At 35.7% G+C, this 26480-nt stretch overlaps 1 protein-coding gene and 1 long non-coding RNA gene across 3 annotated transcripts in view; one reads left to right on the forward strand and one right to left on the reverse strand.

The window, feature by feature from the left end:
* Window positions 1-15206, reverse strand: part of LOC149816501 (Alkaline-phosphatase-like family protein) — a 169919-nt gene extending 154713 nt beyond the window's left edge. Inside the window, exons 1-6 of one of the 2 annotated variants that reach the window (XM_089986596.1) lie at window positions 14939-15206; window positions 14760-14850; window positions 7020-7064; window positions 6728-6895; window positions 6554-6638; window positions 6352-6458 (exon numbers count right to left, since the gene is read on the reverse strand). In XM_089986596.1, the coding sequence (XP_089842722.1) occupies window positions 6352-6458; window positions 6554-6638; window positions 6728-6895; window positions 7020-7064; window positions 14760-14850; window positions 14939-15063 (621 nt within the window). In that variant the 5' untranslated portion in view covers window positions 15064-15206. Of the gene's footprint in view, window positions 1-6351; window positions 6459-6553; window positions 6639-6727; window positions 6896-7019; window positions 7065-14759; window positions 14851-14938 lie in introns of those variants that run through there. The other variant, XM_089986595.1, reaches the window with a different exon arrangement.
* A 3356-nt stretch (window positions 15207-18562) lies between these two features.
* LOC149816502 (uncharacterized) lies at window positions 18563-22030 on the forward strand. The gene is made up of 3 exons (XR_016427751.1): window positions 18563-19263; window positions 21425-21500; window positions 21715-22030. It is a non-coding gene; the product is annotated as an uncharacterized LOC149816502 (long non-coding RNA).
* Window positions 22031-26480: the final 4450 nt, after the last annotated feature.

Below are 26480 nucleotides of genomic sequence, written 5' to 3' on the forward strand. Positions count from 1 at the left end.
AACAGTTAAAGAAAGAGCAACCAAAGCTCAAGGCTCTCCAAGCCTGTGATGATTCATTTAGACCATCGATGCATCATACGCAAAAACCATAACAACTTGCAATCATGCTTCCAAATGCATATTTAAATATGTCAATCTAACCATGTGCATGATATGTCACATTCATATGCATGTGTTCACCATTCATGTGCATGTGCCTTTACAAAATCATTCCACATACATGCATTCACTCATGAATCATCTCAATTGGGCCAAGTGAACAACTCATGCATTTATGTACATGCGAAACACACATCAATGCATGTATGCACATGCATTTGAAACAAACTTCATATAGTATGATGCTTAAGCACGTCACATCAAGTCAAAGCATATAAATAATTCCAAATCTTGACATGTCTCTAGAACCAAAATACATGCACACTACACATTTTGGAAAGTTATATGTATATTCAGAAATGCAAACATGTATCATATGTATGCCACAAAAACATTGATAAGCATGTCTTTGTTCAATTCGGATGCATACTCAAGTCAAATGCATACTTTTATTCATGAACCAGTTCCAATTAAAATATGTAAACACGCACGCCATGAGGTACGTGCCAAAATACATCAATTCCATGTATGCGCATGCATATGCAAGCAACCTTACACTAATGTCTTAATCAAGCATAACATGTTGATTCTAAGCACAATAGAAATATCATTTTTTCCTTGATTCACCTCTAGCAAAACAGGCATACAAGTATATAAGCATGCGAGTGCAACAATAAACTTTCATGATCCATATTTTCAATACATGCACATGTCCATACATTCACATGCGTGGAAAGAAAAATTAACTAAATCTTCAACACATGTAAACCAGGGGATAACATGAACACTTTTCATATGAAAATTTGTATATAGCCATATGCAATTTGTTGAGTCAATGAACTTGAAAACAATTTTGCAAACCTAATCATCACCTAAGCATTGATCTTAACTATGCCTAAAAAAACAGTTTTATAAGCATCGATCAAGTCATTCAAACTATATCCAGCATGAACCAAATTCAAGAACAGAAAATGCAGATTAAGGTATATATATACAAGCATAAATCTTGATCATAACAAACAAAAATAAATCTTGATCATAACCAAATATGAGTCCGTTTTTGTATAAAAAACCCATACACAGAATTTTTATGTGTAAAGAACCGAAAACACTCATATAAAAGAGGATCAATGGATCCTCATCCATGTAATCTAGAGTGAACACATAGAATCACTCTTTAACCATGGATTTGCACTAAATATTGCATGAAAATCAAATCGGTATTTCATTTCTCACATGATTCAAAAGAATGAACCCGTACCTCAAAATCGATGCTTGGGAAAAGCTCAGGGATGCCGATGGCGAGGAACGGCTCAAGCGGGGGTCGTCGGGGTGTCTGCCGAACACGGGGAAGAGAAGGTGAGGTGACTGGTGTGTAGGTGTGTATCTGAGTGCACGTGTGTAGGACACTTGATATTGGCACAGCCTTTCACAATAAGTGTTTATTTTCTAATGACTTGGTAAGACTGACAACCCAGGCAGAAGCTATTCAAGAACCCATAGAGGTAATGGTGTCACACAGATATTACTGAAAATCACATGTTTGAGTACGATTTATATTGAGAAAGCATAAGAGTCCTAACTAAAAATCACAGCCAACCTTCTTCAAATTATAAGGAAAAAGCCTCTTAGATCGCAGCATATCTAATTAGAGTCGATATTGAGAGAGCATATGAAAAGGAAGACCCAGCCCCTTTAGCAAATCTAGAGTAACGAGGCAGGTAGAAAATATGATGTGAATAAACAAGTATATCAATAAATTGTGAATGATCACACAGGAATCACAGGTATAACAGTTAAATCTCAACTGCATTAACATAACATTTCAGCCATTTAGATCAAAGGATCCACACAGAGTTTAAGCATGTAGAGACACTTATATGTCAGATGAAAATCAAGGCTTCATCAGATGAAACCAAAATTTTTCCACAAAAGAAAACATAAGCATTTCTACCTATGAGATTCAGCCTCACAACCAACGATATCTCATTTTTTGAAATTTGGGGATCCTTTTTGCTGAATCTAGTGTGTGAGACCAAAGCATGGCATTCGCCATTGAACCAACTCCACCAGGAACTGTTGTGGTTGTCGAGGCAACCAAACCGGCCTTGTACAGAAGATGTTTCCAATTTTCTTTTTTTTATACTCCCTGGCAGCCGGAATCCCCAAATCGATAGACTTGGGGTGTCTGACAACCCTCTCAACCCTAGCTTCTCAACAGCATACTGAAACCCCCCATTCTTAAGACTCAAAAATCCCCCAAATCTGCCTTAATTAGAAACCTGAAACTCACACATAGCACAAATCGAAACCCCCCTTATGTTCTTCATTGGGCGATTTGGGATTCTCATCAAACGAAATCCTATATATATAGGGTTCCTGGCAGTCGGAATCCCCAAATATGTCGATTTGGAGTTTCCGACAACCCCTGGAATAACCCTATGCCTCGAAAAAACTGAAAAACCCCCAAATCATAGATTTGGGGTTTTTCAATGGCCTCGATCCATGATAAAATCCGAGGCACGGGCATAAGGTTTAGGCTACCCCGGTAATTTGAACCCCCAATTCGACCGATTTGGGGTTTCGAACAACCCACACCCCATACGAGACCCATGCTATACCCGAAAGGGAAGGTACAGGGTTCCTACCTTTTCTGGCGAGAGGAGGAGGAGGTGACTGCCGCGGGTGGAAGGTCATCAGCTCCGGTGATGGTGATGGTGGCTGCCGCCGCAAAGGGTTCGAGAGGGAGGGAGAAAAGATGGGAGAGACAGAGAGAAGGAGAACGAGGAGAGGAGAGGAGAGGAGAGTGGGAGAAAGGGGGTTCGAGGACCCCCTTTTGTAGGAGGGTGCCCGAAAAGGGAGGAGCTTACTCCCGGTAGCTGCGCACACCCCAATGTGATTTCGCACAGCGTTAGGGTTTTGAACCCTAATGCCTTCCCCCATCTTTCCATTATCGGGTTCAGCCTTGTAGCGACTGAACCCTTTAACATTTAATTTTTTTTTATACCTTACGTATGCGAGGCGCGGTCTGGGTTCGGGTCTGAGACCTGGGATCCAACCGTGAGTTGGATCTGAGACTTACCAGTGATGCGGATCCACAGCTCGCCCGATATATGGATCCGCAGGTTGGATCCAGATGGATTCAACTGTGGATCCATTCATTAACTTATATATATATAAGTATTTAATATATACTTATTATATTATTATTATTTTTTTCTAATATATATATATGATATTATACGTATATATGGACCCTTTATAGACCCTGGATCTGAAACTGGGATTCCAGGCCCAAACTAAAAAAAAAATTGTATTATTCATGTATTTAATCAAGAAAAATTACAGTTATTACAACATAACTTTACCAACACTTGGTCCCCAACTTGGAACCCAGCGGGCCGACGATGTTTGTCCGCTCACTTCTTCATTCTCTTTGCTGCCTTGTGTAAGAATGCCTTCACCAACTCATTCTGCTTGTGTTTGTCGCGAACAAACTGATAGGCGAAGAATGGCCTTCCATTTTCTTGTGCGGCAAGAGTGTGCGGGGTCAGTGGTTGCTGTCTCGTGGCTATCTCTATGGCGAAGGCCCACATCATGTAGTTTGATTCATTTAATTTGAAAGATAAATCAATCTTAGAATCGTGCTACATAAGAAAGATTAGAAGAGAAAAAATTGTAGTGAATCAAGTTCTTTTGAGTATCACAATCACTACGATCCCACAAACAGGATCACGTGATGGTCACTCTTCAAAGGTCCAAGAACACTATGGCTCTAATATCATGTAATGAAACAAGCAGAAACAAGAAATATAATGTGCACAAACACATACACAAGTCCACGATGAGACAATGCAAATGCACTATGGGACAATGCAAATGCTCTATGGCACTACACAAGCACATTTGTGCATACAAAACCTTTAAAGAGCTTAACAAGAACACAAAGAGATAAACAATATTAATGTATTGATCACTAACATGCTTAGCAAAAGCATGGAATACAAAATGGAGCAAACAGCCCCTTTATATACAAGTGGGGATCTTGGGGAGCTCCCAATAGAGTCATTGGGAGCTCCCAACGGTCATAAATATGATCGTTGGGATTGCTCCCAATGACTATGGTCTTTTGACCATAGAACCCTCATACAATAATTAAAAGATATAAAAGTTAAATAAAGAAAAAATAAATACAAAAGAAAATTGTTTCCTAATGGACAGCACTTATAAGAATAAAAAAGACCAAAATGCCCCTAATGAGCAATACAAATTATATAATTATAAATATAGATATATATACATATATAACTATATAAATACATATAGTGGTTGTAGAACTTCCATAAGTTGAGCAAGAGACATGTCTCCAATACGTTTGGAGCCTTGATCTATGCCACCTTTCTCAAATGATGGCCCCATAAAGGTCATTCTCTTTTCATCTCTTCCATCTTCTCTTTTCTTTTTCGGGCAAAAGTTTGATTTCTAACCAGTTGGGGAGCCCCCAACAGTCATATTGTCAAGGACAAAAGTGCCCTTGATAATACGAACTAAATACAAAAAAAACAGAAATAAGAAAATATAAAAAAATAAACATGAGATGACAGTTAGCCCTAATGGGCAGACTCTATTATAAGATAAAATGACCAAAATACCCCTAAAGGGTATTATCTATTACAAACTCCTAAAATACACATATATGTATATATATATAAGAGAAAAGATATTCTAACAAGTTCCACATGATAAAAAAAAGTGTATAGGATCATGTTGAAGGACAAACAGCCTTGAGCCACCAATGACCTCATATGTGAGGTTTGCACCAAGGTTGTTAGACTAGGAAGCGGAAGGAGGAAACGATACGAGAAGCAGAAGCGATGCATTTTAAAATATATAGGAAGCAGGAAGCGAGGAATAAAAACAAAGAAACATAAGAATTGAATAGGAATAGAAATAAAACACAAATAAAAACTAAAATAAAAGTTACTATTCTTAAATTTTATGATTTTTTATTATAAAAATTAAATTTTTAATAAAATCTAAAAATGATGATTGCCAATTTAGAGAAAACACATGAAAGTGAGCGAGAAGCGTGAGAGGAAACACATGAAAAGTAGAGTGAGAAAACATATAAGAATAGATGAAGTGTGTGAAAAGCATAAGAGAAGTGTGGGAGAATCGACATTCTCATCAAGTTTCGGAAGCGAGGAGTATCACGCTTCCGAAGCGAGTTTCGGGGAAGTAGGCTTCCCACTTATCTACTCAGGTCTGCACACAAGGATTTTATTAACATAATGACCTCTAATTAGGGTGGTTACAAAAGGATAAATATTAGTCTTAATTATAATTGTGTCATCACATAGGCATCCCAAATGTATAATAAAGCAAACTATAAACAACAAAAGAGCACTAATAAATTACAATAACACCATTGGCATGAAACCAATACAGTCCAATGGCCTGAATTATCATAATACCCTAAGGTCATAGCTTGAGCAAAGTTCCACAAATCTGGGCCCATATCCAACAGGTTTTCCTTACGGTTGGCCTAGGTCTGGCTCAAACTAACTATTTTGACAGACTAGGAGATGGTAACTATGATCAGTCAAGTAATTTAAACAGTAATATGTTAATTACATGAATAGTTGTATGACAACTTATAGCCCATAGATAAATTCTAAAATTACAGCAAATAGTGGGAATGAGTTGAGCTGGTGCTTCTCAAAAATAAAAAGAAAAAGAAAAAAGAAAAAGAAAGAAAGAGTTGAGCTACTCAAGCTCGGATCTGGCTTGTTCATGTACATAATTGAGCTAAGCTCAAGCACAAGTCTAAGCACATTTTGTGTAAACAAAAAGAGTCTGGTAAGCTCAAGTAGGCTTGATTAGGCTCATTAAATGTGTAAATTAATATATTTAGGTCATATATACTTTTTGTTGGACAAAAGAAAAATGTCCTATCCTAATGAGTAGGATGTTTGGGTGACTTTGGAGGAGGCAGTGGATATGAATCCCACCCCCTCCAGAGAGTTTCAAATGTTTTTTTACTCTTAAATAAGGTTAATCAGCTCAAGCTGAACCAAGTCTGACTTGAGCTTCACCCCAGCCAAGCTTAAAAGAGTCTGTCAATCTCAGCTCAAGCTTAAGCTAAGCTCGAACATGGCAAACAAGTTGAGCTCAAACAACCCAGGCTCATCTCGAGCTTGGCCCATGTGCAGTGCTACTTGACAAGATATGTCGTTGGCATAAAATACTTACATAGAAGCTGCTAACGCCGTCATATCTTGTGAACAAGCCTGGAAACAACCTGATCCATGTCTCATCACCAAACATCAAGATTTTCCATCCTATTCTCTGTAACTGTTCTGTACAAACACAGAAAATTCAAAAAGTAAATATAAATTGATTAATTATGCTTTTGGTAAATGAATCTATTGTCATATGCTATGCATAAACTAACCAAGAAGATTATCATCTTTGAAAGCTTGAGTGTTGAAATTAAATGCCACATCCAAAAATCCTGGAATGGCCCCAGAAACCAGTGCCTGCACACATTAATTAGACAAATGAAGCAAGTCCCAGAAAGAGACTCACAAGATCTCCATTGGCAAAAAAACAGAAAAGGATCTTTCACCTTCAAGCGAGGCATGGTAACTGTTGGAGGTGCTGCTTTTGCATGGAACCCAAATGCATGCTTATTAGAGAGCAAAATTTGAGTGTAAGGCATTGCTTCCATCATGGAATCTGCAGGAGAGGAACCATCTCTCCCTAGTACAAACTCTGCTGGCAAGCCATCAACAACCTGAAAGCCCATGACATAGGAAAGAAAAAAGAAATAGCACCATTTGAAGCACATAGACGAAGGATGCATCCATCAAGATAATGAAGCTTTAACAAAGCAATTGTAGAGTATGTGACAAATATACCATTAAAATTAACCGATCAAAGACTGCCTGTATACCTGATATTTCCTGCAATAGAAAAATAGCAGATTGAAGAAAAACCACAGCCACATAACGTAAGCAGATATTGAGATAAATACATCTAGATAAACTAAAGATATCACCTAGGATCTTAATTATTGATTACAAAAGGTGACACATGAAATAGATCATTATGCAAGAACCCAGAATAGATGCACAGATTGTGAAAACTGCCCTTGATTGATAGTCTTTGTCGAGAAAACCGAGAGGGAACGGAGGCGAAGAGGAGAGAGAGAACTCGGCTATGCTAGAATCGGCAGCCAGAAGCTTTTTCTGCTATGCTGCACTAATCCTTCATTAACATTAATAGGGTTTACAATTCTTTTACATGGACAAAACTGTCATGTATAAGTAATATATATTACATCCATATACAAACTCGTGTCGGATATGGATCCTCTATCCGATCCATATTCTAATACCCTCTCTCAAGTTGTGCATGGGAGTGAACCATGTCAACTTGTTCTTCAAATACCAAAAACGGTTACTGGTGAGACCTTTTGTGAATATATCAGCGACTTGGTCTTCTGAAGATACATAAACCGGTTCAATCTCTTTGTCCGTTATCTTTTGTCTGATGAAATGTTGGTCAATTTCAATATGCTTAGTCCGACTGTGATGAACAGGATTGAATGCAATTTGTATAGCACTTCTATTATCACACATGAGAGTCGAACTTGAGATATTCTCTCCCATCTCAGTAAGTAAATGCCTAATCCAGGTCACTTCTGCTATGGTAGAAGCCATAGATCTATATTTTGCCTCTGTGCTAGATCTCACCATGGCCTTCTGTTTTATGTTACTCTATGAGACAAGGTTTCTACCAATAAAAACACAGTATCCTGAAACAGATCTTCTCTCATCTGGATCCCCTGCCCAGTCTGCATCTGTATAGGCCAATATGTCATGTTTTGGTATTTCCCATAAAGATTGTACATATGTAAGTCCATCACCCCACCGTGCCCTTTAAGTAATGAAGAATGCGTTTGACGACATCCATATGACCAGTTTTCGGTTCATGCATGAACTGAGATACTTGATTTACAGAATATACAATGTCTGGTCTAGTAAAGGTGAGGTACTGTAACATGCCCACTAAACTACGATATTTGCCTGCGTCAGAATATAGTTCACCATCATAAAGACTGAGTTTTTTATTGACAACGTTGGGTGTTGGCAGTGGTTTGCAATCTGTCATTCATGCTTTGGCTAGAAGATCAAGAGTGTATTTGTGTTGAGTTAATAACATTTTTCCATCCTGTCTGTCCACCTCTACACCAAGAAAATATCTCAGTTCCCCAAGATCTTTCATCTTGAACCGCATACTTAGTGAAGTTTTAATTCATTGAATATGATCTAGAGCATTACCAGTGATCACGATATCATCAATATATATAAGTAAGAAAACCATAGTGGTTCAATCCCTGTATATGAATAGAGAATGATCCAGTTGAGAGCGAAAGAAACCGTGGTTCTGAATCTCTAAGGAGAAGCTTTCAAACCATGACCTGGAGGCTTGTTTTAAACCATACAATGCTTTGGTTAACTTGCATATATATTCTTTTAGGTCTCCCTCTGCATAACTTTGAGGTTGCTCCATGTAGACTTCTTCTTTTAGATCCCCATGAAGGAATGCATTTTTAACATCAAGCTGACTAAGGGTCCACCCATGTTCAATAACGAGGCCAAGAATAATACGAATAGTTTCTATTTTCATCACTGGGTTGAATGTCTCATCATAATCTTGACCATATTCTTGAGTAAAACCTTTGGTAACAATACGTGTCTTGTATCGTTCGATGCTACCATCCGGTTTATATTTAGTTTTATATACCCATTTTGAGCCAACAACATTTTTATCTGGGGGGCGACCAACTATCTCCCATGTTTGACACTCATGAAGTGCCTCGATCTCCTCATTCATCGCTTCAATCCATTTGTTGGATTGAATGGCTTGACAAAACCCAGGTGGTTCCGCGTGTTTTTCAATCTTGGATAGAAAGATCTGAAAATCCATAGAAAAGTTATCATAACTCACCCATTTTTCAATAGGATGCCTTATCTTGCCTGATCTTCTTGGTGCTTCTCTGTCGTTGGGCAATGCCACGTGTTCTCCAGCAGGTACATTTGCTTGCTCTCTGGGTCGCCTAGTATAGACATTTTCTTTGTATCTCAAACATTCTATTTTCAATACCTTATCTGATGTTGTCTCATCATGTATGCTTTCAAGATCCAAAGTATTATGTTTTGCAGTGTGTGAAATAAGTTTAGCACTGAGCCATGGGTCATACCAATTAGCAACTGTGTCAATATGTTCACGATTGTTTGCTTTATTCTCCAGAAAACTATTTTCATCAAAAACAATATTTTTGGAGATTTTGATCTTTTTACTGGCAGGATCATAGCACTTGTAACCCTTGTGTTCATCTGCATAACCTACAAATTGGCATATAGAGGCTTTGTTCTGAAATTTAGTTCTCATGGATTTATGGATATATACATAACATGTGCATCCAAAAACTCGTAGCTCATCGTAATCGAGATGTACACCAAAGAGAACATAATAGGGAGACTGATTTTCAAGTATATGCATAGGGAGACGATTTATCACATGAGTGGCAGTATAAAAAGTGTAATGCCCCAAAATCTTAACCCAAATTTTGAGGAATTTTTTTTTTCAATACAGCGAAAACAGCCATATTGTAGGGCTAAGCATTCCAGAACATTACAGATGGAGCAAGACTAAAACATTCTTTTCATTTCAATATCAATGAAAATTAAGATCAGAGTCCTCACACTATCCTTGGAACAGTAAATTCAAAATCCCGATCGAAGCCTCATCCCGCAGTCGCTCCTAACTTCAACTCTTCACCTGAAAAATTATAGGAATTAGACTACAACTGTCTAAGTAGGAATTACTGTAATTTTTCTTTCAGGTATATCATGTGTCAAGTATGTGGTGTGGGTGCCGAATGTGATTTTCAACCCATACAAGAATAACTAAAGGACTACGCTACAACAGTTAACAATTTATCAAAAGCTAACAGGCAAGTAACATCAATAACAGCATTTAAATATCCCATAACCACATATACGATTTCATGCAACAATTCAGTGAAATGCAATTATGATAATTACATAATTCAAGTAAGTATTCATACCCCATGGTACATTCATTAGGCATAAAAGAACACCAATCAATACCATGAATTACAAATCAAGTAGAACAGGGCATTTAACATGCATTAGAAGTTAAACATGTATCCATCATACATATAGCAATTAAAGAAACAGATAACATAAGCATGTTCTAATGCATAGCATGAATATGCACGATTTATGAGCAATGCATGATTCATTTATTATCTTTCCTTAAGGTCTTCCTTTTTCATATGCATGCCCTATTAAATGCATACCATTTAAGTTCCTCTTTTTAATTACCGTTGCCCACGGATACACCAAACGGGTACAATCCCCGAGGTTAAGTAGGTTCTCAGGGTATCTTAGCACACAATTTGTATTTTATTACTGGGTTTCAACTTAGCCCTCGACCGAATCACCTTCGGAACATTAGACCTCCACATCTAATGTCGAGGACACAAGGGACACCCCACACCCATAAGTGTCACTTCCTTGGTACCATGAACAACAGTTGTGTCAAACACACCACTCCCGGGTAAAGTGGCGGACTCTCCCTAAAACCGTGGCCAGGAAAAAGAACCTCAATATCGGGTTCAGGGGACCAAATTTCAGCACACAGAGTTTTTGTATCCTCACAGTCTCCCCAAGACCGGATCTCTAAGATTCTCATACTCCAGATGAGATATCCCAGAACGTACATTACACTGTTCTTATTCATTATATTTTTATTAAAGTCAATTCCTTAAGTTTGCAACACCATATGCAAAAGTAAAATGAAAACCTGCATCCTCCCTTGCGGGGACCCTTACGGGACTCCAGCCTGTATAAACAACTAGAACAGTGTAGTAATATGCCAAACCATCTTATGTAGTTTAAGTGTTGCAGTTAAAAACATATGTAAAAGGAAACCAAACCCGCGGCTCTCCAGGCCGATGATGATTCATTTAGACCATCGATGCATCGTATGCAAAAAGCATAACAATAAGCAATGTATGCAATGAGGTCAACATGCTTCCAAATGCACATCCATTCAAACCAATTTAACAATGTGCATGAGTTACCACAGTCATATGCACGTGTTCATCATCCATGTGTGAGTGATTTCACGTAATCACTTAACACACATGCATTCATCTATAATTCATAAGTACATGAGAACATTTATGCATGATTGTGCATGCCAAACATACATCAATTTCATGTATACACATGTACTTGAAACCAATTCATAAATGCACGATAATCAAACATGTCCCATAAATGTAGGCACATGAGACTTTTCATTCATAATATGTGTTAGCATCCACACACATGAACATAACCCGGATCTAAAGATTGAATTTTCAGGGTTTCACACATTCATATCATGCACTTCCCAAAACAAACTTTGCAATAACATGATAACAGGCATGCATTCATATCCAACATGCTAAAATCAAACTGAAACATGAGAAGAACTCCATTCATGAGATTAAGTCCACCATTCTTATGTCACTCTAAAGTTTACATCCATGGGTTTCTTTAACCATATGCCCCTTTGTGCAACTGCAACATGACCCAACATTTCATATTGGTACATATTCACAAAATACCCATATAGTTAACATTGCCTTTGAATATCGACCACGCAAAACGTGTTAATCATAAGCAGGTAAGAATTTGGAATCTACAACGGCAGCACACAATGCAAATGATATATGCATTTTTTTTTCTTTCCTAAAGAAACTTGTACCCAAGTTGACAGTCCAAGTACCCGCATCAGGTACCCAACCCATATGATACGCAGGAGATAACATCACAAAGTATATCTAACTATGGATCCATCCTTAAGAACATTAATTCGTTCAACTATACCTATCAATTCATTCTACATGAGCCAACCGTCATGCATCAAACATGAAATTGATCATTAGGGAATAGGCCACTCAATGGACATTTTATCACAAGCTAATGTGCAACTTAATCCAGCATTTGAACATTCCATAAGGTATGCACTTTGAATATAATAAACTGTGCATTTTAATATGCACTTGAACCCAAGCAACTATGGAGTTTAATATACATTTATCATCAGAGAATGTGTAGTTTAAGAAAATATGCAGTTTAAGAAAAATGCAAACCATCTATTTTCATCACCGTATTGATATATATAGCTAAGAAAAAAACAAGAGAGTAATATGTGTGAACACGAGTTTGAAATTAGAACTCCAAGACCTCCCGAACAGATTAGATATAAATAAACAACTAATCGAATTATGGCTGTGTTTTCTTTCCCTTTTTTTTCTTTTCAAATCTCAACCAATACCCTGTATACCAATTGTATAAATGGATTTGACAACTATCTGTTCTTTCACAACAATATGATAGACTCATCTCCTGGTACCATCGATTTCACAAGGAGGATATAGGTAAACAGAATGTAGTAATATAATCCGGCAAAAAAAAATTATTAATCTCATTCATCTAATCAGGAATTCTGGGTGAAACCTAACACAGAACCCTTTTCAAAAACCATGGTTTCTGCACAGATCAAAACCTCAAACACGAGAATAGAACGCAGTAGAAAAATCCTACTGTAGCAATCCGCAGTGAAACTCCTACCTTGAACCGAAAATCCCCAAAATTTATTTGATTTCTTTACACGAAAGCACCATCGTTGTATCCTTAGGAAAACTCCTCAAAAATTTTGAAACTCCTTTATTTGAGACACAATACAAACTTTGGAACACGATACACACACAAAATCATAGTAAAACCCTACTATCTGAAACCCGAACCCATTTAGATTTAATAAACCCCAAATCCCCCTTTCATTATTCGAAAACCCCCTTTTCTTTCAATCGATTTAGAGCCTCACCGTAACCCCATCAATGCTTGGACACCAGACACACCAAAACAAGAAAAGAAACAGTAACCCCTACCTTTTTCCGGCGAGGTGGTTGTTGCTATAACGAAGGAGAGGTCGGCCGGCCCTGGTGACCTTGCATTCGCGCGCAAAAACGAGACAGAGAGAGAGAAGAGAGATGGGATACAGAGAGAGAGAGAGAGACGTAGTGGGAGGAAGAGGGGCGAGACTCTCTCCCCCTTTTAACGAGAGGGGAACCCCCTCCCCTTTCCGAAAATGGAGGGGATAAGCCCTCACCCCCGACGGTTTTGCGCCTCCCCTTTTGCAAAAATCGTGTTAGGGCACGATTTCTTTTTCTTTTTTTTTTAAAGTCGTTGTTGGTGCAACCGGGCCCGGGTCCAAACCCCGCGACCCGCGACAATCGATCCGTTGTTAGCGTGGATCCGAGTTGGCTCTTTAATGTTGGATCCATAATGAACGTGGATTCGAGTCCGGTTTTGAATGTGGATCCGATCACGTTATAAAGGTGGATCCATAGGTTGGATCCAAATGGGTCCAACCGTGAATCAAACCCAAAATAATTTTATTTATTTCTTTACTTTTATTATTATATATATAATAATTAACATAGGTATGATTCTTATGGATCCGGGAAGCGGATCCTAGGCCCAAAACACATAAATTCTACTTAATTGCATAAAAATTTGCATAAAATTTTCGGTTATTACAAAAAGCTCTTGTCCAAAGACTAATAGACAAGTTGCAACCATGCATCATACTCATTGCACTTTCCACAATATGTCTGTGTTTGCGTTCAGCAATTCCATTTTGTTGTGGAGTGTGCGGGAAAGAAACTCTACGATGTATCCCATTATCTTGGAGAAAATCTAAAAATTCTTTGGAGGAATTCTCACCACCTCCATCACATTGGAGAGTTTGAATATTTTGGGAGAATTGAGTTTTAAAATAGGCATGAAAGCGACGGAAAAGAAGAAAAAACTCTGAGAAGGATTATCCAGGTAAAATGAGAGAAATTGTCAATAAATGAGAAGGATTAGGGGCTGGACCCCAACCATCAGAGCATACTCTTAGCAAGATCCCTCCACCCCAAAGACTCCACCAATGGATCCAACTGTGGCTGTGATTCAAGGTGCCAACTGAGTTCAAGCTTCAAGCCATAAGGGATTAATTTCCCACGAGTATTGACCAGGCACTTGCTGTCTAGAAAGAAATCCAGGGGCAATGTTCGAATGGGCTGCTGGTGCTCTAGGAACTATTTTATTTTATTTTATTATAAAAAAAAAATTGCCCGCCTTGAAGCAAAATCCTGGATCCGCCACTGGTTGGCAGAATCATGGTTGCTATTTGTTTTATTCTAAAAACGAATTTCTAATAACTAAAGATAGTACGAACCATACAGGGGAACAAAAACGAGCACAACGATATCAAACTTCCTTCATGGGAACAATCCTAAAACAAAGATCTCAAACCGCAACCTTTTGTGCTCAATTACAGGTACGATTTTACGTGTCTTCGGAAGATGAAATGATACAACGCCAAGCTAAATTTTTCTATTTCGTAGTTATGAATTTCTAAAACAAGACAGCACAACAATCAAACGGCATCAATAGGGGACTGAAAAAACAAGGAACAGAAAAAAGAAGAAAAGAACAGCAATTTGAACGTGCAATGCTTGCCTTATACAAAGATTTCAACTCATGAGGAGGCAATTTCCGTGCATCCTGGCCAACCGACTGATCACATAAAGGTCGATAACTATCTGGGCCACTGTCAATGAAAGCATTCAATCGGTTTAGATGACAAATCGAATGATTTGATCAGTTTCTAGGGCGAAGAACGATAGAACCGTGCGTACCTGATGCCCGAGATCGCCGATTTCATGGGAAAAAACGCAGATACGAACAAGAAGAGCCCGATCATCTGCAGGACGACGGCAACTACGGTCCATATCGCCAATTTCTCGCAGCTCAGACGGGTCATGGCGGGAGATTACTCCAAGAGGGACGAAGAAGCACGAACTTCGCGGCAACTACTTACGCCCACCAGTAGACAAAGAAGAAGAAGAGTGGATCTGAGAGCCCTAGATCAGCCTTCAATCCCTTCGGAGGGATATTTTGCGTCGAACGAGCGGGAAATGCTTATGCAGGGCGGTGACGAAGGGGCGACTTTGCAGTTCAGGAAAACTGCAAGGGCAGTTATTGTAATTTCAGCTTAGAATTAATCGAAAAATGCAGTTATTTCGAAAATATCGCCTATTTTTAAAATATATTTTTTTTTTAACGTTATAACCTATGACTCCATTTATCTTAATAAAATCGAGTTTACGTTCTCTCAAAGAAAAGAAAATCTGTCTAAGCTATGACAAAATTACGTTCAACAGCCTATGTTTCGAAACTTTTTTATGTTCAAGCGTATTATAATCTAACAATGACGTAAAGTGCACTCACTGAGGCACCATTCTCATACTAGCTAAACACATCCAATTCACTACTCAAAATATGTTATACATGATTTTACCCTTTTGTTGCCTAAAAAATTAGATGTTTTGGTCAAACCACTTATCTAAATTGTTGCTTAAAAAAATCATGTACTATGTAAGTGTCTCCGGAAAAAAACAAGTGTCATGTGAGTTGTCACCTGAAAAAATCATGTGCCATGTAAGTTGTCTCCTGAAAAATCAGTTGTCTGAATTTTCATGAGATAAAAGGGCAAAAGTATCAAGCAAATAATAAATTGGTGATGTTTGTTATATTTTCTAACTTGCAGTCAGTAATTGTAACCTTATTTCCCATCCAAATAAGGGTCTTCTATTTCTTTGCCTGCCCGCATAATAGTAGCAACTTATGGCAGCCCCGAGGGGTTTGGCATAGCTGGGTAGTGGTATTCGGACAAAGCCTTTAAATGGGCAGCTGAATTTCAAATCTTAGGGGTGTCCATATCTTGTTGCACAAGCAAAAAGCCTGAGATAGGCCATGAGAGTGAGGGTCCTAGCTTTGGAGTTTTACACTATTCTGACATCCACTAGTCTCGAGGCTTGAACATAATTTCTTCTGGTTATAAATGATAAAAAAAACTTGGGTTATCCTTTTTGTAGTTGCATAGGACATGTGGATTGGGGTAACATATTATTATTGCAAAAAATAATTGTATTGTATGACAAAAACGGTGTGCTTTCCGAAAAATTCTTACAATTTTCAAAAATATGTCCGATTTCCAAAATCGCAATTGTTAGGCTTTAAAATAACCATTTTAACCTTAGCACATTGGACCTCTTGATGTTTGTGTGATATATTGGTACGCTCCCCAGGTATAGCATTTTCTCACTAAAAAGTAGATTCACTTGATTTTTTTTTTAACCTCAAAAATGCCACATAACTATATTTGTGAACTTCCTATAACTCAAACTTGTCGAAACTTCGCAATTATTGCAATAAGTTTGCATACATAGTATGAAGTTTGCATAACCTTATATGCAAACTTTCAGTAACTGAAACCTGTAGAAACTTCATAAATATTCTACTAAATTCTGATATATAGTTTAAAGTTTGCATAATCGTATATATGATTCCTTCATGATTGAATTTTCGCAAACTAACTTTGCATACATAGTGCAATGTTCGCACAACCAAATCTATGAACTTCTTGTATCTAAACCATCTCAAAACTTGCGAGATCTGTATGAAAATAACCAGCTCATACAACTTCATTTCATTCATTTAAAAAATGAATATGCTCATACATATATTCATTTCATTCATTAAAAAATAAACTTGTTTAAAATATATATTCATTCAAAAATGAACCTTCTCGTACATGTATTCTTTTGATTCAATAAAAATAAACATGTTACAAACATTCACAATATATAGCTCTATATTACGGGTTCGATCTTTGGTTTCTTAATGCCAGTCATATTACTATTTTTATTTGTGGACTCTCATTTCTCTCGAGCAAATAATTGAGGAGAAACCGCCTCTTCTGCAATCCAACTTTTGATCATGTGAATCCTGCAATTTGACTCAGAGCATGCACTTGCTCCTCAAAAGGCTTATCTTCCACCTCAAACTCCTCAGCATCCACCTGTGCACTCTCCATAATTGGGGCATTCTCCTTCGATTGAAAATAGGTCATCAACATTATTCACCACCTCAGTATCCTCACCTTAGTCATGACACCCTTCTTTTGTTGTTTTAGTCGTTAGCTATATGCTTACCATCACTTTTTAAATGTTAAAACAAACCTTAAATTGTGAACCATCATTTTTAAATATTGAAGTGTCATATTTAATGATAGTAGGGACAATCACAAAAGTATGGGGATGTTCACATTTAAGTCTTCAAAAAACTTGGCAATATCATATGCAATATTTGTAAAGTTTCTATAGGTTTCAATTACAGAAAGTTCGCAAAATCAGTTATGTGAACTTTAGTCAATATATTCAAATTTTGTGGAATACTTGTGAAGTTACGATAGGCTTTAATTAATGAAAGTTCACATATTCAGTTATGCAAACTTAATACTATATATGTGAATTTAGCTTGTGTAGTTTTGACTACAGGAAGTTCATAGATATGGTTACACATATACTGTATGAAGTTTGCATAGAACCTTTGTAAATGATCCTCAAGGAGATCCCCAGATATTGGAGATCTGCACAAATAATATGTTGCAAATTTTTATGAAGATCACACTAAAAAAAACAGTCTTCAAATTAGGTACTAACTTCACAAATCATGTCATTGAGAATTTGTTTTTAATATGCAGATTTCCTAAGAAAATTGTAGATTTTCCGATACATTGCAAATATTAGAGATGAATACAATGAGAATTTTCTTCTTATTAGCGAATTTTGTACGAGCATTAAATGTGACCATTGAATAGACTGATTGTCGCACCCTAAGGCCATTTTTGCATAAATTAGGGTTTTTTGTGGTTCTAAATGTGCTTACCTCCGACAACAATCACTATAGGGATGAGGGTCAATAGTGGCAACTCTTTAATGGCGACAAAAAATCTCGCCACTATTGATAGAGCAATAATTTTGAGATTTTTTTCCCCGTTAATTGATAAGTAATAGCAAGGACATAAATATATCATCGTTATTACTCTACTACAACCATTAATGTTACCACTATAACTCATCAACAATGATGATATTTATGTCCCCATGAATGCCTTGCCCCTGTATACATCTCATCGTTAAATACCTATGTATAATGGCAAGATTTTTTGGCTATTAGATATTGTGTTAAAACACATTAATGAATATATTTAAGGACCAAAAGATCTCATCGTTATTAATCAATAACGACGAAATATGGCTCTCACTGATATAGGTTTACTATATAACAAGATTTTATGGTCGTTAGATATTGGTTAAAACACATTAACAAATATATTTAACACTCAAAAATATCATCGTTATTTATCAATAACAGAAAGATCCCACTCTCACCGTTATAGGGTTATTTTTCAAAGATAGACCCCGACGGAGGCCTCCCTCTCTTTCTCTTTCTCTCATCTCTCCCTACTCTCTCGTCTATTGATCCCTGCTCACTCCATTGAGTCCCTCCCTCTTCGTTGCTCACTCTCACAACCCCTTGTCTTTCTCCCTCCCTCCCACTTCCTCATTGCTCAATTCGACGACCCCTGCCAAGCTCCTTCCCTCCCTCCTTTTTTTGATATGCTACCTTACGTAAAAATAGGTTTTTTTTAGGAGGGGAAAAAGGGTTTTCCATGGGTTTTCTCTCTCTCTCTCTCTCTCTCTCTCTCTCTCTCTCTCTTCTAGGGTTTGAGCGAATATACCAAAAGTACCCTTCGTATTTGGGCGAGGACACAACGACTGTCCAGGATTTGGGTGTCTCCTCTATTCACTGAAAGCATCGGAACCCTGTCGAGGACACCATCTTATTCTTTGTCGAAGGCACCCTTGTTGTTTGTTGTTGTGGAGGTGGAGATGATCGACACATCAGAAGCCCTCTCATTGTCCTCGTGGAGCCGATTGATACGAAATCCCTATCGTTTCACCATTCTTTTGAGGATGCTAGAAGCCCCCCAACTGCCCCTATCCCCACGCACAGATGTGTTCCACCATCCTATTCCTTTCTCCTTTGATCACTGTTGAGGAGCTGATCGATGTTGAAAGCTTGTCGATCTCCCTGTTTTCGATTTTTAGAAGAGGTTACCTTCTTTCCTCATTTTTGTTTTTTGTTTCATAGAAAATTGATAGTTTGATCTTAATGGAAGTTATTTGTACTATCATCATTTCACATTTGTTTAATACTTACAGTGTTACGTATCAATTAAAATTTTTGATGCTTGAGCATGTACTAATTTTATTGTATTGGACAACTGTCTCTCTCTCTCTTACACACACATACAATGGCTTTTCAGTGGTGTTGGGGTTTTAGTAATTATTTTAAGCATGTTTTTCTTCTTTGTGCATTGTCCTTATATCTTTCCTCCATTGGGAAATTTTTTAATATTGCTGATAGATTTTATGATAATGTTGTTGATAGTAGTATATGTTGTTGTGAACAATATTGGTAGTTCTACATAATGCTTATAATTGTTGATGTTATTCAAGCTTAATTATCATTTTCTTTGGTTGTTTATTCTAAAACAATTCATGTTGGGGTTCTTACAAATCACAAATTTATTTATCAATTTACAATTTGCAAACTCCAAGAGAGAAGGGTGCATCCACATATGCATTTGGCATGACATGGAGTCTACAGGTTGGGCATAAGCTCCATAGCTTGCTCTCCATGCAAAGACTCCTTGCACAGTGTATGCCTCAACAAAAATATAAGTTTTGCATTATTTTTCAATTAGCATATATATATATATATATGAATGGTGTTTATTTAGGATATATATTATATATGAATGGTTTTAGAATGAATATTTAATTAGTGTTTTAGTTTTTTTTTTCAATTAGCGCACACACACACAGACACACACACACACACACACATATATATATATATATTATATACGTGAATGGTTTTAGAAGTATTTGGCACGTATGAGTATTAGAAGTGACTGTGTAGTGTTGGCTAAACATAAAGTAACCAGCTGATGGACTAATGACTAATCGGACATGTCCACTACGTACACGTGTTCAACCTATTTTTTGCTATTCATAAACACGAAGTAACTAGCTATTGGATTTACTCATGATAAGTTTGTTATGGAGTTGTATCTTATGTAATGTTGATTGATATATCTATATATATCAAACTTTATGGATGTGATCTACAAGGTCTGTTTAATAAAAGAATGAGTTTTGAGTAATGTGATTGTGACAAGTGAGCAACTTATTCAAAGACTTAAAAAATCAAATGCCCACAATGTACTAAAATTTCAAAACTTCAAAAATGGAGCTTTTTATATTGAAATAACACCACCCAAGGTTTGACCTATAAACAAACTATGTTGAACATGTCTTTGTGGTCAAATCACCATATACATTGAAACAACTGTAAATTTTTGGATACATCTATGAAAGTGCATGCTAGCTTTTGAAAGAATAGATAAACATAAAGTAACTAGCTTATTATAAAAAAAACTTAACACAAACTAATCTCTACCTCTACACTCCAGAGATTTAAGGAACTACATAAAAAAAGAGAAGCAGACCAAAACCCCCAAAAAATATCGAAGAAAGAAAAACAAAACATAAACTAACACCAACTCCTATAATCTAAAAATTTAATGAACCAGATGGGAACACGAAAAAAAAAAGATAGTGATTTCGAACCCATATCTATATGAGCATGTTTATTGACTCATACCTATGTATCATCAACACATTATGTGTCTATTTACTCATGTGTTAATCATGTCGAGACACCCTAATCATTTTTCAATAAACATGTCTCCGTCACAAGCGAGGAATAATAAATGTGATTAAACAATAGACATAACCAAGTTGGGCATTTTTCTGATATTGTAGGGCATTTTTGTTACTGCACCATGTCTCTATCACAAGTGTAGAAGGAAGACCCTGTGTTGCCAGAAAGTCCTAATTGGTTGAAGGACTCGTGATTAGACCTAGAAGTTGATATAAGTGCAATTGAATATCTACTTTTGTGTAATATAAGTGCATGTGTTGCTACTCTGTTTTCCACCTTTATGTTCTTTTTTCCTTATGAAAATGAGTTCAAAAATATATATGGCCCTTGTTTATATTTCATAATTGTGTGCTATCTTAACTCCATGGTCTTGCTATTGGCGTTCATTTGATTTAATGTTGTTCTTGTATGATAATGAATATTCTTGTATGATTCAATTATTTATAGTGTAGTTTTATCTAATATTGTTTGCATGAAATTCATAGATGTCGACGTATTGTTCAAGACGAGGAGGTGGGCATTCTTCCTCCCTGTGGATCAGTTCACCACCCGCCAGCCAAGGTAAACACCTAGATTTCTAAACTCTTTTCTACAATTGTTTTAATTAATGTTTTGATTTCTAAACTCTTTGCTACAATTATTTTAATTAATGATTTGATTTCTAAACTCTTTGTTGTAATTAAATTTTGATTTATGTGGAAATTAGAAGTATATATGTTTGTTTCTGGCTTGGAGAGGGTGCAGTGAGTTTGTATTTAAAGTGTGTTTGTTGCAGGCTTGGAGAGGATGTAGTGAGTTTGTATTCGAAGTGTGTTTGTTGCGAGCTTGAAGTGGATGTAGTGGATTTGTATTTGAAGTATGTTTGTTGCAGGCTTGGAGCGGATGTAGGGGAGTTCATATTTTTAAAGTGTATGTTTATTTTTTGAAGTGTATTTAAAGTTTTTGTTGAATGTATATTTGAAGTGTATGTCAATAGTTTGAAGTGTGTTGAATGTTTGAGGATGTATATTTGAAGTTGAATGTTTGTGGATGTATGTTTAAAGTTGGTTGTTTGAAGTGAATATTTGAGGATGTATGTTTGAAGTTGAATGTTTGAGGATGTATATTTGAAGTGTATTTGACATTTTTGTTGAATGTATATTTCGGTTACAAGTTTTCAGTGTAATTTTTTTTTAAGTTTTCAATTTGCAAGTTTATAGCCTATAACGACAACATTTCTATCTTGTTGTTATAGGTGAGATCCTTGTCTCATCGTTATAGCTAGCCTATAACAGCGAGTAAATTCTCCCAGTTATAGCTTACAACGGGGAGTTAATGCTCATCATTATAGGCAATAACGATGATACAAAAATGTTATAACCTATAGGTAGCTTATAATGGTGAGTCAGAGATATCACTGTTAAAACAACCTCGCCGCTATTAGTGTTTTCAATTCTGGCGAGTAATTTCATTGGTGTTGGGTAACCTTTAACAAGGACCTATAAATGTCACCGTTATTGGTCAACAAAGACCATTTTTTTACAATGACTTGTCGACGAGAATTCTTATCATTATAGACCAATAAAGGTGAGAAATAGCGCAATAGCAACAAAAAAATTATCGCTATTGACTCTCATCCTTGTAGTGAATTTTTGGCGAATCATAGGCGGTGATTCATCGACGACACTTCATTAGCGAAAAATCATCGAGGGTGAGTTTTTTGGTAAGCACATCTTAAATGATTGAATTTATTATTTTTTTGAAACAACAACTTGAATGAGCTATTTTTTTAAAACATTGCATGAGTTAGTTATTTTGTAAAAGAATTACATGATTTTATGTTATCTTTGTATATATAATAGCCTTTTTTTTATTAAATCATTTACGTGTGAGTGTCTATGTAATTATATGTTGCATATCTTGTATTATGCAGCATCGTTCCTGCTCTATGGCCAATTTTATTTGACCTTGTTCCTGCGATTATTTTTAGGTGAAAAATAATGATGGCTTCTCAAAGGGTTAAGGTATACTACCACACATATCACACTAATGAGAGATTTGTATTGGTCTTAAAAAATAATATCTTTGATGAATTTATGGATTTAATGTCTCATAAAATCAGTTATACGGAAGAGTTATTGAGCCTTCAGTATAGTTATTCTTCAAACATAGATAGCTTGATAGATGTTTTAGACGATGATGATGTAGAATCAATGTTATTTAGTGACGACATTTATTCAATTGCTTGTAAAGTTGAATAAGATGTTGGTTGTGAAGTTAAACAAGCAGTTAGAAATCATGTACAATAACATTTTTTGCTCGAATATAGCATGTGGTCTTGGTGTCACACATATAGTACACTTGGCTTATGCTCGCAAGGAAGGCTAGCGATGTGGATCCTGATCTATGGATTCATGCAAGACGCTTGAGAATTTAATAATATATTTAGTTTTGAATGAATAAATTATTATAATGTATAAACATGTTCAGATTTGAATATGAATGACAATATGGGCATGTTTATTTTTTAATGAATGGAATGTATGAGCAAGTTCAATTTTGAATGAATGAATTATTGTACGAGCATATTTATTTTTTTAATAAATGAAATGAATGAAATGTATTGTATGAACATGTTCATTTTTTGAATGAATAGAATGAATGCAATGTATGAGCATGTTCATTTTTTGAATGAATGCAATGTATGAGCATGTTCATTTTTTGAATGAATGCAATGTATGAGCATGTTTAATTTTGAATGAATGACTGATTATATGAACATGTTTATTTTTGAATGAATGGAATGAATACAATACATGAGCGGATTTAGTTTTGAATGATTGTATAATCATGTTCATTTTTTAATGAATGAAATTAATGCAATATATGAGCATGCTCATTTTTTGAATGAATGGAGTGAATGCAATGTATGAGCAAATTCAATTTTGAATGAATGAATGATTGAATGAAAAAATTCATTTTTTGAATGAATGAAATGAATGCAATGCATGAGTAAGATCAATTTTTGAATGAATAGAATGAATGCAATACATGAACATTTTATTTTTTGAATAAATGAATGATTGTATATGCAAGTTTATTTTTTAATGAATAGAATAAATGCAATGTATAAACAAGTTTAGTTTTGAATGAATAGATGATTGTATGAGTATATTTATTTTCTAATGAATGAAATGGATGCAATGCTTGAGCAGGTTCATTTTTTGAATGAATGAAATGAATGCAATGTATGAGCACATTCAGATTTGGATAAATGAATCATTGTATAAGCATGCTCATTTTTTAATGAATGGAATAAATGCAATGCATGAGCAATGAGCAAGTTCATTTTTTGAATTAATGGAATAAGTGCAATGTATGAACATATTCATTTTTTGAATTAATGAAATGAATGCAATGTATAAGCAGGTTCATTTTATGAACAAATGAAATGAATGCAATGTATGAGCAAGTTTTGTTTATAAATAAATGGAATGAATGCAATGTATGAGCAAGATCATTTTTGAATAAATGGAGTGAATGCAATGTATGAGCAAGACATATATTTGCGAACCTCAATAATAGCATTAAGATGCAACACTTGTATATCTTTCGCAATATGAAATTAAACATACAAAATAAACATAATATTAATTATGAAATGAATATTTAAAGTACATTTATAGAATAATTTCAATAGGGTTTACATATCATTTTTATTATTTTGTTAAATTTATGTACAATCTTTGATAATTAGTTTAAATTTACATCCAATATTTTACAATATTATGAAGTTCAATTCTATGTGGAGTAGGACATTCAATGGGTGTAAAGTGTCGAAGTCAAACCACCCTATAAAAAATGAACCACTTAACAAATAAGACATTGTAGTAGTCCATTAAAAAATAATAGATAAATACAAAGAAGCCATTATTTAAACAACTCTTAAGAAATAGATTATATAAGACATTGGAGCAATTCATTAAAAAAAATATAAATATTAATAAATAATTCATTAAGGAACTCATAACAAATGCATATTTTGCAAAGCATAGGTAAACAAACATGCGGTAAGACGTGTGAAATTTTAGGAAGTTAAAATTTTATAAAATGAACATTTTACCTATGCGAGCATAGTAGAATGAGTTAAATAATTAATTTGCATGAATTGTTATGATTTAAAATAGATATTTTTAGATTTTTTAAGTATAAACAAATATTTATTCTGGACTTGGAGTCCAAATGGGTTTGGACCCAATGGGTCAACCAAATTAAGTTGTGATGTTTAATTTTCTATGGATTTGTATTTTTGAAATTTTAATTTTTATTTTATTCTTGCACAACTATTTTTCTCTTTTTCTTGTATTTCCTTTTATTTCATTTTCTTGGTGTGGTGCGATTTGGATGGGAACCGACCCATTTGGGTTGGGACTCGATCCAGACTTGGTATGGCTTGGGCACATAAAGGGAAGAAAGGGAAAGACTGGGGCCCACACTATGGCACCTGACTCCTCCCTTTCCTCTCTCACTTTGCTCCAGTCGACACCCTCCATTCTCTCTTCTTTATTTGGTTTTGAGGAAAACCCTAGCCCCTCATTCCTCTCTCTCTCTCTCTCTCTCTCCCTCTTTGAGAAACTGTGAGAGAGGCCGACCCCCCATTCATTGCATTTTAGTGGAAAAAAGAAACCGACCCAATTTCTCTCTTCTCTCACTCGTTTTTTGGTGGAGAAGCCATCCTATGAATCTATCAAGATTGAGTTGGTCAAATCTAATCAATTCTAGACATTGATTCACTTTGGGTATCTGACCTAGTTACACCCCTAATAAGCTCCATTGTTGCAATAAATATGTGCCAAGATCACGCGGAACTAAACAACTACAATCAATTACTTTAAATCCAAGAATATGGTAAATCATATGGAAAAATGTTAATGAAATCAAACTTTCTCTAGCCAATGATAGCTTTTGATAATTTGGAATCATTAAGTTGTGTGGATTAATACAGAACGAGAGAGAGAGAGAGAAACTTTTTTGTGTGTATGCAAAAGATGCCTTGAAATCCGACTAGTTCGTGTCCATGCTTCATTTATCATGGAGTCATTCCTCCAACTCGACAACCAGAACTTTTAATTGATACCTGAACTGAACAAACAGTCAAAATGTTGACCAACGCAAAAACTCACTGCCTTCCTAATTAGGGATTTCCATGTTAGTTTAGTTAAAATTTTGGCTTAATTAGTTCATTAATGTGTTGAATGATTAGTGTAGTTTATATTATATTAAATCTTGTGTTTAGAATGCATTTTAAATGGAGTTTGTATGAATTAAAATTCTGTTATAGCTATGTATGGCGTGAGAAAGTGATGCCTACACGAGAATTTATTTTTAGATTTTTGTGATGCTTTTAGAGTATGTTTTTAACTATATTTACATGCTTGTAAAATTGGTTTTGTATGGATTTCATGTAATATGATATGTGTCAATTCACATGCATATGATTAGGTTTAAAATTTAGATTATAAATGCATGAATATATATTGATTCACATTCTTATGAGTATGT

This window comes from Nuphar pumila, chromosome 14 (genome assembly GCF_984573655.1).
Source record: "Nuphar pumila chromosome 14, dmNupPumi1.hap1.1, whole genome shotgun sequence".
Taxonomy (NCBI): Eukaryota; Viridiplantae; Streptophyta; class Magnoliopsida; order Nymphaeales; family Nymphaeaceae; genus Nuphar; species Nuphar pumila.